Genomic DNA, 15,003 nt, shown 5'->3' with positions numbered 1-15,003 from the left:
GTAGGGCCACAGCAGACTGTGGCAGTTTGTTGTGTCTGTTAAAAAACGTCTATATCGTTTTTTTTTTATGCAACCTGATTCTGATATTTCTACATTTAAATTTAAGCTTGAACACCTCCGCGTGTTTCTCAGGGAGGTTTTAGCTGCTCTGAATGACTGTGATACAATTGCAGTGCCAGAGAAATTGTGTAGACTGGATAAATACTATGCAGTGCCGGTGTGTACTGATGTTTTTCCAATACCTAAATTATTAATAAGGAATGGGATAGACCAGGTGTGACGTTCTCTTCCCCTCCTATTTTTAGAAAAATGTTTCCAATAGACGCCACCAAACGGGACTTATGACAGACAGTTCCTAAGGTGGAGGGAGCAGTTTCTACTTTAGCAAAGAGTACTACTATCCCTGTCGAGGACAGTTGTGCTTTTTTAGATCCAATGGATAAAAAATTAGGTTACCTTAAGAAAATGTTTACTCAATAAGGTTTTATCCTACAGCCCCTTGCATGCATTGCTCCTGTCACTGCTGCTGAGGCGTTCTGGTTTGAGTCTCTGGAAGAGGCTTTACAGGTAGCGACTCCATTGGATGACATACTTAAGCTAGCCAATTCCTTTGTTTTCTGATGCCATTGTTCATTTGACTAAACTAACGGCTAAGAATTCTGGTTTTGCTATACAGGCACACAGGGCGCTATGGCTTAAATCATGGTCAGCTGACGTGACTTCAAAATCTAAGCTGCTTAACATTCCCTTCAAGGGGCAGACCCTATTCGGGCCTGGTTTGAAGGAGATTATTGCTGATATCACTGGAGGAAAAGGTCATGCCCTTCCTCAGGACAGGTCCAAATCAAGGGCCAAACAGTCTAATTTTCGTGCCTTTCGAAACTTCAAGGCAAGTGCGGCATCAACTTCCTCTAATGCAAACAAGAGGGAGCTTTTGCTCAGTCCAAGACGGTCTGGAGACCAAACCAGACCTGGGACAAAGGTAAGCAGGCCAAAAAGCCTGCTGCTGCCTCTAAGACAGCATGAAGGAACGGCCCCCTATCCGGTAACGGATCTAGTAGGGGGCAGACTTTCGCTCTTCGCCCAGGCATGGGCAAGAGATGTCCAGGATCCCTGGGTGTTGGAAATTATATCCCAGGGATATCTTCTGGACTTCAAAGCTTCCCCCCCAAAAGGGAGATTTCACCTTTCACAATTATTTGCAAACCAGATAAAGAGAGAGGCATTCTTACACTGTGTACGAGACCTCCTAGTTATGGGAGTGATCCATCCAGTTCCAAAGGAGGAACAGGGACAGGGTTTTTACACAAATCTGTTTGTGGTTCCCAAAAAAGAGGGAAACTTCAGATCAATTTTGGATCTAAAGATCTTAAACAAATTCCTCAGAGTTCCATCATTCAAGATGGAAACTATTCGTACCATCCTACCTATGATCCAGGAGGGTCAATATATGACTACAGTGGATTTAAAGGATGCTTATCTTCACATTCCGATAACAAAGATCATCATCGGTTTCTCAGGTTTGCCTTTCTAGACAGGCATTACCAGTTTGTAGCTCTTCCCTTTGGATTAGCTACAGCCCCAAGAATCTTTACGAAGGTTCTAGGGTCGCTTCTGGCGGTCCTAAGGCCGCAGGGCATAGCAGTGGCCCCTTATTTAGACGACATCCTGATACAGGCGTCAAACTTCCAAATTGCCAAGTCTCATACGGACGTAGTACTGGCATTTCTGAGATCGCATGGGTGGAAAGTGAATGAAGAAAAGAGTTCTCTATCCCCACTCACAAGAGTTTCCTTCCTAGGGACTCTGATAGATTCTGTAGAAATGAAAATTTACCTGATGGAGTCCAGGTTATCAAAGCTTCTAAATTCCTGCCGTGTTCTTCATTCCATTCCGCGCCCTTCGGTGGCTCAGTGCATGGAAGTAATCGGCTTAATGGTAGCGGCAATGGACATAGTGCCGTTCGCACGCCTACATCTCAGACCGCTGCAACTATGCATGCTCAGTCAGTGGAACGGGGATTAAACAGATTTGTCCCCTCTACTAAATCTGGATCAAAAGACCAGGGATTCTCTTCTCTGGTGGCTATCTCGGGTCCATCTGTCCAAAGGTATGACCTTTCGCAGGCCAGATTGGACAATTGTAACAACAGATGCCAGCCTTCTAGGTTGGGGTGCAGTTTGGAACTCCCTGAAGGCTCAGGGATCGTGGACTCAGGAGGAGACACTCCTTCCAATAAATATTCTGGAAGAGCGATATTCAATGCTCTTCAGGCTTGGCCTCAGTTAGCAACTCTGAGGTACATCAGATTTCAGTCGGACAACATCACGACTGTGGCTTACATCAACCATCAAGGGGGAACAAGAAGTTCCCTAGCGATGTTAGAAGTCTCAAAGATAATTCGCTGGGCAGAGACTCACTCTTGCCACCTATCAGCTATCCATATCCCAGGTGTAGAGAACTGGGAGGCGGATTTTTTAAGTCGTCAGACTTTTCATCCGGGAGAGTGGGAACTCCATCCGGAGGTGTTTGCACAATTGATTCATCGTTGGGCAAACCAGAATTGTATCTCATGGCGTCTCGCTAGAACGCCAAGCTTCCTTGTTATGGATCCAGGTCCAGGGATCCCAAGGCGACGCTAATAGATGCTCTAGCAGCGCCCTGGTCTTTCAACCTGGCTTCTCCGAGTCAGTCATTGATACCTTAATACAGGCGCGAAAGCCTGTCACCAGAAAAATTTACCATAAAATATGGCGTACATATCTTTATTGGTGTGAATCCAAGGGTTAGGATTCCCAGGATATTATCTTTTCTCGAAGATGGTTTGGAAAAAGGATTGTCAGCTAGTTCCTTAAAAGGACAGATTTCTGCTCTGTCTATTCTTTTGCACAAGCGTCTGGCAGATGTTCCAGATGTTCAGGCATTTTGTCAGGCTTTGGTTAGAATCAAGCCTGTGTTTAAACCTGTTGCTCCCCCGTGGAGCTTAAATTTGATTCTTAAGGTTCTTCAAGGAGTTCCGTTTGAACCTCTTCATTCCATAGATATCAAACTTTTATCTTGGAAAGTTCTGTTTTTGGTAGCTATTTCCTCGGCTCGTAGAGTCTCCGAGTTATCTGCTTTACAATGTGATTCTCCTTATCTGATCTTCCATACGGATAAGGTAGTCCTGCGTACCAAACCTGGGTTTTTACCTAAGGTGGTATCTAACAAGAATATCAATCAAGAGATTGTTGTTCCATCCTTGTGTCCTAATCCTTCTTCAAAGAAGGAACGTCTATTACACAATCTGGACGTGGTTCGTGCTTTAAAGTTTTACTTACACGCTACTAAAGATTTTTGTCAAACATCTGCTTTGTTTGTTGTCTACTCTGGACAGAGGAGAGGTCAAAAGGCTTCGGCAACCTCTCTTTCTTTTTGGCTAAGAAGCATAATCCGCTTAGCCTATGAGACAGCAGCCTCCTGACAGGATTACAGCTCATTCTACTAGAGCTGTGGCTTCCACTTGGGCCTTTAAAAATGAGGCTTCTGTTGAACAGATTTGCAAGGCGGCGACTTGGTCTTCGCTTCATACTTTTTCAAAATTCTACAAATTTGATAGTTTTGTTTCTTCGGAGGCTATTTTTGGGAGAAAGGTTTTACAGGCAGTGGTACCTTCCGTTTAAGTACCTGCTTTGTCCCTCCCTTCATCCATGTACTTTAGCTTTGGTATTGGTATCCCACAAGTAATGGATGATCCGTGGACTGGATACACCTTACAAGAGAAAATACAATTTATGCTTACCTGATAAATTTATTTCTCTTGTGGTGTATCCAGTCCACGGCCCGCCCTGTCATTTTAAGGCAGGTAATTTTTTCATTTAAACTACAGTCACCACTGCACCCTATGGTTTCTCCTTTCTCTGCGTGTTTTCGGTCGAATGACTGGATATGGCAGTTAGGGGAGGAGCTATATAACAGCTCTGCTGTGGGTGTCCTCTTGCAACTTCCTGTTGGGAATGAGAATATCCCACAAGTAATGGATGATCCGTGGACTGGATACACCACAAGAGAAATAAATTTATCAGGCAAGCATAAATTGTGTTTTTTCCTCCTGGTACAATAAAAGGTTTAAAAATTGTTAACCCTTGGTGTGCTGCTGGAGTTATTTGTTTGTATATAGCCATATATTGTTAGGGGGATTTGGGGCTAGTATGAGAATCCATGCTCTAGTATCTCTACCTATCTTATGGAAGATAGTATGTAGATTCTATCACTGCTTAATGTTAGTGTAGGGGGAAATTGGGGCTAGTATGAGAATACATGCTCTTACATCTCTACCTATCCTAACAGAGGCTAATGTAGTCAGGAGGAGTCCCTCAAACAATTTGCCTACAAGAGGGGGGAGGAAGGAGGAAAGGTGGGGGAGGGTGTTAGAATAAATGCACAACCTCAAAATTGGCATTTAATCCCTTAGGGTAAATACAGTCCAAATTAAATATCCATTTGGATTCAGTCCTAAGCATTTTGAGCTCCATGTCCCCCCCTCTCCAGTCTTTGGGTACTTTACTTATCCCCATATATTTAAAACTGCTGTCACTCCCTCCATGCACGTCTTTAAAATGTTTGGCTAGATCTACCTTTTTCCATTTTATTTGTAACAGATGTTCTCTGATTCTATCTCTAAGTTTTCTTGTGGTTTGTACAACATACTGCAATCCACACCCACATTCAATAAGATATATGACAAACTTGTCTGTGCACCGAATCTACACAGTTTGTGGATGTGGGCATTAAAAAAAAAAGAAAGAAAAACCAGCATTTTATAAACTGCTACAAGGGTAATTCAAAAGGGTACAGCTGTTTTGCTTCCATTGTCAAGCTAGAAGACTTATATAATTTTAAAATATTTTTAACCTTATCTTTTTATCTTTTTTTATCAATGTGTTTTACCAGCAGTCAAGGGGTGTAAAACCGTTCTCTACTGCTATAGTAGTAAACTCATAGCTATGTTTATATCACTGGAAATCGGTGGGTGTACAACAATTCAATATTTCCATAAATGTTAAAGGGACAGTCTAGTCAACATTAAACTTTCATGATTCAGATAGGACACGCAATTTTAAACAACTTTCCAATTTACATTTATCATCAAATTTGCTTTGTTCTCTTGGTATTCTTTGTTGAAAGCTAAACCTATGTAGGCTCATATGCTAATTTCTAAGCCGCCGAACTGCCTCATATCACGGTGCATTTTGACAGTTTTTCACAGTTAGACACTGCTAGTTCACAAGTGTCATATAGATAACATTGTGCTCACTCCCGTGAAGTTATTTATGAGTCAGCACTGATTGGCTAAAATGCAAGTCTGTCAAAAGATCTGAGATAAGGGGGCAGTCTGCAGAGGCTTAGATGCAGGTAATCACAGAGGTAAAAAGTATATTATTTTGTCTGAGCATATTTCAAATTTTTGCCCCCCCCCCGGAGAAATTTCTGCGAACGCCCAAGCAGATACCTATATCACATAAGAACCCCAACACCCACAAGACTTCCACAACACTATCCCCCCACACACACCAAAGGGTCTCCCTAAGCAATATTCCCAACAAACAATAGGCACTAACCTAGACAGCCACCCTCACTGTCATACCCACTAAAACCAAGATAATTGTAAGAAAAATGGGTTTGTATGAATACAGCATACTAGTGACAGGCACAGAATACCTGTGCTCCTATTCATCCAGCATATTGCAGGCTTAACATGGTCTGGGATCTCTGTCCTGATGTTCATCCCACAGTTTTCCCTTCAAGGTAAATGTCCCAGTTTCCAGAATTACTGGACTTTTCAGACTCCACTAAACCCAACCCCATCCAGATGGCTTCCAGGAAATGTTGGAAGGCATGGAATACTGTCATTATTACTGCGTAGTTGCTCGCACATAAATTGATATTGCTATTACTCAGGAACTATCATCATGAGGTAATAATAGTTACTGATTGAGATTTATCATGAACAAGGTGCAGATCCCTATTGCACTGTATTGCAAAAAGCATGCATACTTGCCAACATTTGTTGCTAATATTAGGGACTCAGCAGGTTGAGGGGCATTTTTGCAGATCCCACATGGGATACTCTGTAATTGACTGTAACGTCCAGTGGAGGCGTTGCAAGTTCAGGCAATTACATGCCCAGTGGAGGTGTTCTTAGTCAGGACACACAAATATTATCATCTGCATAAATAAAATGAATGCCTCACATTGAATATTATTATCAGTTATTATAGAGGGCCGGGGTCCCTGTCAAAAGTTTCACTGTTGTAAATGATCTCTCATGAAGGTGATCTACAAATCAGCTAGGCTCGTAGGCTATGTGCTAAGGGGGTTCAAGGGGATAGCTAAAGGAGGAGAGGAACTAAATTAAGAAAATGTTAGTGTATATTATATGCATCCCTGAACAGTAGAGTCTTTAAGGAGCGCTTGAAAGGTGTAGAGCAAGGCAGAGAGTTCCACAAAATAGCTGCCAGTCTGGAGAAGTCTTGTAGAGGTGAATGTGAGGAGGTAACAAGGTAGGAGGAGAGGAGGTCATGAGCAGAGTGAAGGGGACGGGAGGGAGAGTATCTGGGGACTAGGTCGGAGATAAAGGGTGGAGCAGTGTTAGTGAGAGCTTTAAAAGTTAGAGTCAGGATTTTATGTTTTATTCTGGAGGTTAAAGAAAGCCAGTGAAGGGACTGGCAGAGAGGTGCAGCAGATGAGGAGCGACGTGTAAAGAAGATCAGCCTGGCAGAGGCATTTATTATGGATTGGGAGATTGACGGAGCTAGGTAGACCGGAGAGGATGGAGTTGCAAAAGCCAAGGAGGGAAATTATGAGAGAGTGGATTCAAGTCTTACTTGTGTCTTGTGTGAGGAAGTGGCGAATTTTGAAGATGTTTATAAGGCGGCAAGAATTGGACAAAGACTGGATGTGGGGAGTGAAAGAGAGATCCGAGGTTGTGTGACCCCAAGATATCGGGCATAGAGAAAGTTGGGGGGTTAGGATTTTGGAAGAAGAGGGGGAAATAACAAGCTCAGTTTTGGAGAGATTTAGCTTAAGATAGTGAGAGGACATGCAGAATGAAATATTAGAAAAAAAAATAAAAAAAAAATTTGATTTTAGCAATGGAAAAAGGCTGTGTAGGGCCGAAAATTGTTTGCTGTACTGTCTTGTTTTACTTGCCTCTCCACTATCCCACCTGATGCCGAGGTTCCAGTATATCAGTCAGGACTCTTTGGGATTAGTGTGATGCTTTCTTTTTTAACTTTTTCTGTTTATTTTCTTATTCACTCTACTTTTTTCTGTACTATATAACCTTACCCAGTGGGAGGGTGGTGTGTGAGCAGGGTGATTAGATGTGATATTATATTCTGTTAATGATTTTAATTTATAAATAAAGACTATGTTTTATCAGTAGGGAATAGTGCTGTAAACCCCCACCCCATACTTTCTCTCTTTTGTGTAATACAGAAGATTTGGTTGTGGTAGAAATGAGACATGTAGGGGTCTTGTGTTCTGCAGTTTAGAACAAAGTTGCTGGGTCACAATCTAATTTTTGAGCACACCTTCCCTAAATATATAACACGTTTAATCTTATTCACTTCAAATACATATTTTATTAGTGGTATGAATTATCATTGTGTGGTTTAGGTTCCATATTAAGTAGTGTTTATTTTGTATAACTTATATTCAATGAGAGGCAGTGATTTTATCTATGCAGATGATATTATTTGTGCACAAAGTCCTGACCAAGAACACCTAAACCAGGTAATTGCCTGAACCAACAACACCTACACCGGGCGTTACAGTCAATCACAAAGTATCCTATGTGGGATCTGGGAAAATGCGGTAAAGGGGGCCTGTCACCATTTTATTGAGTGGGGCGGTCGTAGGTGGTTACTTTACAGTATTATGGGTGTGTCTAGGGCAGATCATGGGCTTCTCTGGGCGATCAATGGGTGGGGCTAATGGACATTCTGCAAGTAAAGACATAAGGATGTCTCAGAGAAACAGCATAACAGAGCTCAGAGTTAGGAACTGTCCCACTCAAATAGAGTCATTTGGGAGATCTGAACATGGAATCTGCAAAATTTTACAACCCAGAGAAAGAAATGGTAAAAATGTTTAGTACTGGAATATTAATCACTTTTGATTTGATAATTTATAAATGATCTACCTAATGTCTGCAAATCCTCAACTGTACACATGTACGCACACGACACGGTAATCTATGCAAACAAATCCAATCTCCCGCAGCTTGAGGCAGTGCTCCAAGACCAGTTCACAGAGGTAGAGAAGTGGATCTCAAAAAACAAACTCTTCCTAAACACTGACAAAACTGTCACAATGATCTTTGGAACGGGACCTAAATTACACAAACTACAAAATTCCCATCTATGCATCAAAACAAAATCCAATTGCACACTGACCGCAGTCCACTCTTTCAAATACTTGGGTATGTTGTTAGACCCCAATCTATCTTTTGGCCTCAACATAGAAAAACTTGCATCTAAACTCTATCCAAAACTAGGTGCCCTGTACAGAAACAAATCCTGCCTCAGCCCTACAGTAAAGGAAAAGATTGTACAGCAAATGCTGATGCCTATCATGGATTATGGGGATGAAGTATATGCACCTGCACCGCAAACTCACCTAAATAAACTTAATACATTGTATAACTCGTTCTGCCGCTATGTGCTACAATGTAACTACAGGACCCATCATTGTGACATGCTAAAAGAACTAAACTGGCTGTCGCTGGAATCCAGACGCTCCCTCCATCTTTAGAAAAAGGCAGCACCAGCATTAAATTAAAAAAAAATCCTTTATTTTCTATAGAGGCAAAACAAGTGTGACACGGAATGAACGTCTTACGCGTTTCACGCCCCCTAGTGGCGTTTCATCTTTCCTGCCTTGTGTTTAAGAGCCTTTCTGGGAAGCTCCCACCCTACCTGAGCAGAATGCTCTCCCCGGCTATTCCCACCTCCTATAACCTCCGATCCAGTATCAGCACATTATTTAGCTTGCCTCAATACAAAAAGAAAGCAGCTTGATCCTCCTTTTCCTACAGAGCGCCACAATTATGGAATGACCTCCCGCACACTTTCAAACCTTCCCCAAGCCTAATATCCTTTAAGAGATCCCTCTCTATATATCGCAAAACAGAATGCACCTGTCATGGTTGATTATATATTTCCTACCTGTTCTATGTAAAATGTTTGCATATATTGTGTATTATTATTGTTTTTGTATTGTATTGTACCCTATTGTATCAATGCAATGTTTTGTGGTCCCAGGACATACTGGAAAACCAGAGAACTCTCAATGTATCCTTCCTGGTAAAATATTTTATAAATAAATAAGCAGTCTCCATGCATTACATTATTTTTATTTATAGAAGTCTTTTTCTAAACAGTAATTTGGATACATTTTTATAGAAGTTAAAAAATAACGGGTGAAAATTAATAAGGCGCTTGATAAATTGCAAATAATTTGGGTGAAAATAATGTTATCTCCATCTCTTTGTTTTAGACCTTTCATCTAGTAGCTTGCGCTTTTCCTTCCCCCTCTTCCTCTTATCGTATACGTCAACTCTCCTCTATATATGTTATGGGATCACGTGACATTCTGGTATGTAATGTTTCTTATTGCTCAGCTACATTACTGCCATTGTTTATCACTCCATATATCTCTCTCTCTTTTTTTTCACTGCTGCTGTCCCTGCGCTCCCGTATCCGAAACCACTATAGTCCCCCAAAGTATGTCGCATTAAAATTATACCCTTTAATAATCGTTAGAGCGAACCCTGTCAATCCTGCATCTTGTGACCCCGAGATCACATGATGTTCAGCTTGTGTCATGTGACTCGTAAACATACGTTTACAGAATAGGGGTACCTGAAATTGTGTTCCAGACAAAAAGTAGGGCTATGTTTATTCCTGCGGTAGAGGTAGACTGTGTGATTCGTTTTTTCGTTTTGCTACACACATACAAAGGCATTTGTTTCTGTAACACGTGATCAAACAATATACCGTAGCTGTAATAATGTGCTCGAATCTCCCCGTGCTTCACATGGTATAGTCTGTTTGTGCCATCTCTACAAAACATACTATCTGACTCAGCCCATTCCGCAGAAACTGGGGAAGTAGAGAGGGTTATGGAGAGAGGGACATAGGGGATTGTAGAGTGGGAACAGAGAAAGTGGGGGAAAGAGGGACGGGATAGATAGTTTAACACAAGGGGATAGATAAACACTGGGGAAAAAGCAAAATAAGAAGTTATATATATTTATATATAGAGAGAAAGAGAGCATCCTTAGATACCACTTATACAAAATGACACTGAAATCTGAACGTTCGGAGACGGTTTTTTGTGATACATCCAGTGTGAGGACTGCACTGTCAGACTTGTACCTTGAGACACTGCTGCAAAACAGGAGCCCAGCACAGGTAAGATATTACCTGGCTGTTTACACAGGGTTTAGATGAGAGAAATCAAGGATACCTTTACTAGATCAGTGTTTAACTCAATTTCTAAATTACTGACAACAGGGCTTATTTTAGGTTGTCATTTTTATGGGTTTATTACTAGAAAAAACAGCAATTTACTCAGATTTATTGCAATGGTACTTGAAAGCTCGAGTCAAGAACCTCTGCATTGGTGTAGGTGACAGTTCTGTATTTTTAAACTAGGATGCAAGAGTAGTCATTTGGGTAGACGCACAAGCCTACTGGTAATGGGTTATCTGATATTTAAAAAGTCCTTTATATAGAAACAGCTCCTGGATTATATAAATACTGCTGGAAACACTGGATTCCGCTCAATCCTCTTCCCAGTACACATCAGTCCACAGCACTCCTTTATTTCCTCTCTTATTCATGCATATATCTGATACTTATACAGCTAAGGGTTTTTCTAGGTTATTGTTTGTGAAGGGGACCTTGATACTTTACACCGGGATGTTGAGAGTTTTATGGATATTTATGTAGGGGAGCAAGTGAAGGGTGTCTTGGATAATGATGATGAGAGATGCAGGTAAGGGATCTGTTTAATAGTTTTGTAGGGGTGCAGGTGAGGGGCTCTTGGACTGTTACATAGGTAGACAGGTTATTAGGGATGTATGTAAGGGATCCCTCATAATAATGTTATTATGCAGGTAAAGTAATTTTGTGGGATAGTTATGTCATCCATAATACTAACTTATTGTCACAGTTGAAAAGTCTGACATACTAACTCAGTGTTAAGGAGACTTCTTGGTTCTTTCGCAGAGGGGCAAATGAGGAATTGTGTAGATAATTGTCAAAAGAAACAGGTCTTGTGTGTTTTGCTAAAGTGTCTGGATGGTTATACTTGGGCAGAGGTGATGTATTTTAGAAATAGTTACATAGATATAGTAAAATTATTTAATACATCTTGTTGTCTTGTCTTCTGTTGTTAAAGTTATCCTCTTATTTCTGACTACCAGAAAATGTGATAGGTCATAAACCATGCAGGTGATGGTACCAGGTGAGTGATCTCAAAGATGCCTACTCTAATTTGATTAAATTATGGGTCTCTTGGATACAAAATAGTATCATAAAGACCCTTATTATTTGTTGCACTCTGAAAACTTCTCTTTTGGTATTCCTGAGATGCAGCTTGTTTCTTTACTATGCACAATAGTTTTGGTCCTTGCTATATCTTATACCCTGAACAGTAAAAGGCAGCCCTCAAGTAAACCCTCAGAGTTGTGCTACTTTGTAGAATTCTGACATAATGCTGTTCCTTATCCGTTTACTGTGCTTTGCAGTGCCTGGTTACAAATGATTAGCTAATTCCAGGCTGCATACTCTTGTCAATCTATCTGAGATGTAATGCCCTACAGAACTTTAGTCTGACAAATCTATGAGCTAAGACATTCTGCCACTGATCTTTGCTCTTTCTTTCTTCTTATCAGCTAATAAAGAGACTAGCCTAGCCATTTATTTAGATAAGAATACCTTGTAAATTGAGGGGGTTACACATGGATGAAGGGTGAAAGGTAAATTCTGTAGTGCAGAGGTGCCCTCTTGGTAGGGAGGTTAATTTGGCAATGGAGAGCAGCATGTACAATGTAATGTGGAGGAAGGGAGGTAGATTGCAGTGGAGAGGAAGTGAAGCATGAATGAACAGTCTGTCTAGGGAAGGGCATACTCATTTTTAGTGAAGATGCTTTGTCTAGAATAAACACAGTAATACATATAACTTAAAGGGACACTGAACCCAATTTTTTTCTATCGCGATTCAGATAGAGCATGCAATTTTAAGCAACCTTCTAATTTTCTCCTATTATCAAATTCTTTTCATTCTCTTGGTATCTTTATTTGAAATGCAAGAATGTAAGTTTAGATGCCTGCCCATTTTTGGTGAACACACTGTGTTGTTCTTGCTGATTGGTGGGTAAATTCACCTACCAATAAACAAGTGCTTTCCATGGTGCTGAACCAAAAAAATAGCTTAGATGCCTTCTTTTTCAAATAAAGAAAGCAAGAGAACGAAGAAAAATTCATAATAGGTTTAAATTAGTTGTTTAAAATTTCATGCTCTATCTGAATCACGAAAGAAAAAATTTGGGTTCAGTGTCCCTTTTAAGGGACGTTGTATAATTTTATCCCCTTTAATATGTTCCCAATGATTGGTTTTTTATTTTACCAGCTATTTCAAATGCAGAAATAAACACAAATGACACATTTCCCATACATTTTAATACTCTGCATTAGGTATAACAAATCATGAAACGCATTAAGGGAAATCTAATTTTATATTACAGTGTCCCTTTAAAATTATTTGCATGGAACATAGGTGGTGCTAATGGTAAGAAATGCAGCTTACTATTCCATACCTGAACAAAGGTTAGATGATCACTGTGATTGAGCCACTGATCGGACAAAACAGAAAACACAGCATGCTGGGGGCACTTCTAACTGGAGCTAACAAACACACTGGTTATAGAGCGTAGGAGACTTTAGTTGTCCAGAAGAGATGTACTGATGATGTGTGAGGCAATGAGCTTGTGGATTGAAAGAGATATTGGTGAGGCATTTTGGCTCATTGTACTCAGTGAGTATTTGTGAATGTGTTGATGGTTTCTAGCCTACCTCATCCAGAACTATAGGGCAATAATTTAAAAATTGTGATCCTCAGTTTGTTCTCTTACTGGGGTAAAATCCCCAAATCTCGCTTCTGGCTCCTAAAGAATGACAAGTATTACAATGTATATTTACGAAGGCCTTTCATCTCTGCTGGTATATACATTTTGGGGTAAATGTATGTAGCATTTTAGTCTATGCGGAGCAGGTCTGTATGAGCGAGCCTGCAGCCACATATTTAAGAAGCAGAAACTGCTTCTTTTGCCTCTCCGATGTGGCGAGATTAGCCATCCCAACACTTGCTCGTTTGGAGTAATTGCTCTTGCGCAGTTAGTTGCACAGGAGCAGGAGGTGGCATTACACAAAAAACGTGTTTAATGTTAAATGTTTCCATGCAACGCAGCATCACAAGTGACAATTGCAGTGGGACAAGTTTACTACTTGCTAACCTGTACTCCTTCAATGATGATACATTTTGCCCTTTATGTATTTTTTTTTAAACCTGGTTCTGTAATGGTTTTTAAATAAAATTTGTTTATACACATGTAATATCTTTTTCTCCAAGTTGTACTTTTATCACTTCATCATAAAAACATACATTTTTTTTTAACAAGCTCACCATGGTAATATGGTAGATTGGTTCATTGTATGATGCATTTTTACAAATTCTGAAGCTTCCTTAGAATTGTTAGGGGAAATGTTTTAATTCCAACATAAGTTTCCATTGAATTGTTTCCACTTTATACTTCCAGTGAAACAGACAAAGTCACATTAGTATTATCAAAAACCTTGGTAAGCAGACAAGTCTAGGAATCCAAGGCCAGATATGTTGCAAGACCAATATAAAAATGTCATAAAATGTTTATTAATGAAAACATGTAGTGAAATATTGTAGAAAATGAGCTAGCTTTTAGCTGTCATCCATTGGCTGTGATGTCCTGTTTTTAACTGCCAGAGTGAAAACTTTCTTCAATATACATGTGTCTAGCCATGATTTATTTATATATATATATACACACACACACCTAGCTGCATTAGTGTATTGAACCATGTTCATCGTGAGTTATGCACCCTTCTCTCTTGCATGTGTATCCAAATGAGCTTTAGTTAATTATGTAAGGGTAATAGGCAACCAAACACTGATCTCTTGCTCACTGAGCCTTAAAGGGACAGGAAACCCCATCATTTTCTTTCATGATTTGGATAGAACAAATGTAGGCAGGCACCAATCAGCAGATAGCTCCCACTAGTGTAGGATATGTGCGTATTCTTTTTAAACAAGGGATACCAATAGAATGAAGCACATTTTAAAAATAGAAGTGAATTTAAGTGTCTTAAAATGACATTCTCTATCTAAATCATGCAAGTTTAAGTTTGACTTTCTGTGCCAGAGCTGTGCCTCTGCAGTCAGAAGCCCATATATCCTGAAATCTACATCTGGGTTGTGTAAAGCTCTAGCTCAAAGTGACCGTGTTTTTAGGTTGTCCTTCCCTGTTGAATAGGGCCAGGCTGATGTGCCAGTTAGTTCTGTGAATAGCAGAATCAGTGTGATCATAGAAACTGTATCTGGAAATGCATCATCCCATAAAAAAATATTAGCTGTGTTTGTTCCCTCTTTCTTTTTGTAAGCTGTATACATTTAGTAATTTGAGTCAATTTCAGCACAGTTGCATTTCCCACACGTCCATAAACTGATATTGCTGACTCCTAATATTATTATCCGTACACGTGTGTCTTATTCAGTCTGACGTTTAATGTCAGTTTGTTAGAAATTTCATATCATTTTTGTTTCTTCTAATGTCCCTTGTTTAGATGGCTTTTCTGTAGTCACTGCTCCTGTACTGATGTTTTTAAAAAAAAAAAAAAAAAATTAGCATAAGGTGGAGGT

General features: G+C 40.1%; 1 protein-coding gene across 1 annotated transcript in view; it reads left to right on the top strand.

The window, feature by feature from the left end:
* Positions 1 to 10,124: 10,124 nt before the first annotated feature.
* MPP1 (MAGUK p55 scaffold protein 1) overlaps positions 10,125 to 15,003 on the top strand; it is a 30,725-nt gene continuing 25,846 nt past the window's right edge. Inside the window, exon 1 of the mRNA XM_053698909.1 lies at positions 10,125 to 10,457. Coding sequence (XP_053554884.1) covers positions 10,344 to 10,457 — 114 coding nt within the window. The 5' untranslated portion in view covers positions 10,125 to 10,343. The remainder of the gene's footprint in view (positions 10,458 to 15,003) is intronic.

The sequence above is a fragment of the Bombina bombina genome, chromosome 1 (assembly GCF_027579735.1).
Source record: "Bombina bombina isolate aBomBom1 chromosome 1, aBomBom1.pri, whole genome shotgun sequence".
In the NCBI taxonomy this organism is placed as follows: Eukaryota; Metazoa; Chordata; class Amphibia; order Anura; family Bombinatoridae; genus Bombina; species Bombina bombina.
This window is presented reverse-complemented; position numbering and strand designations above follow the sequence as displayed.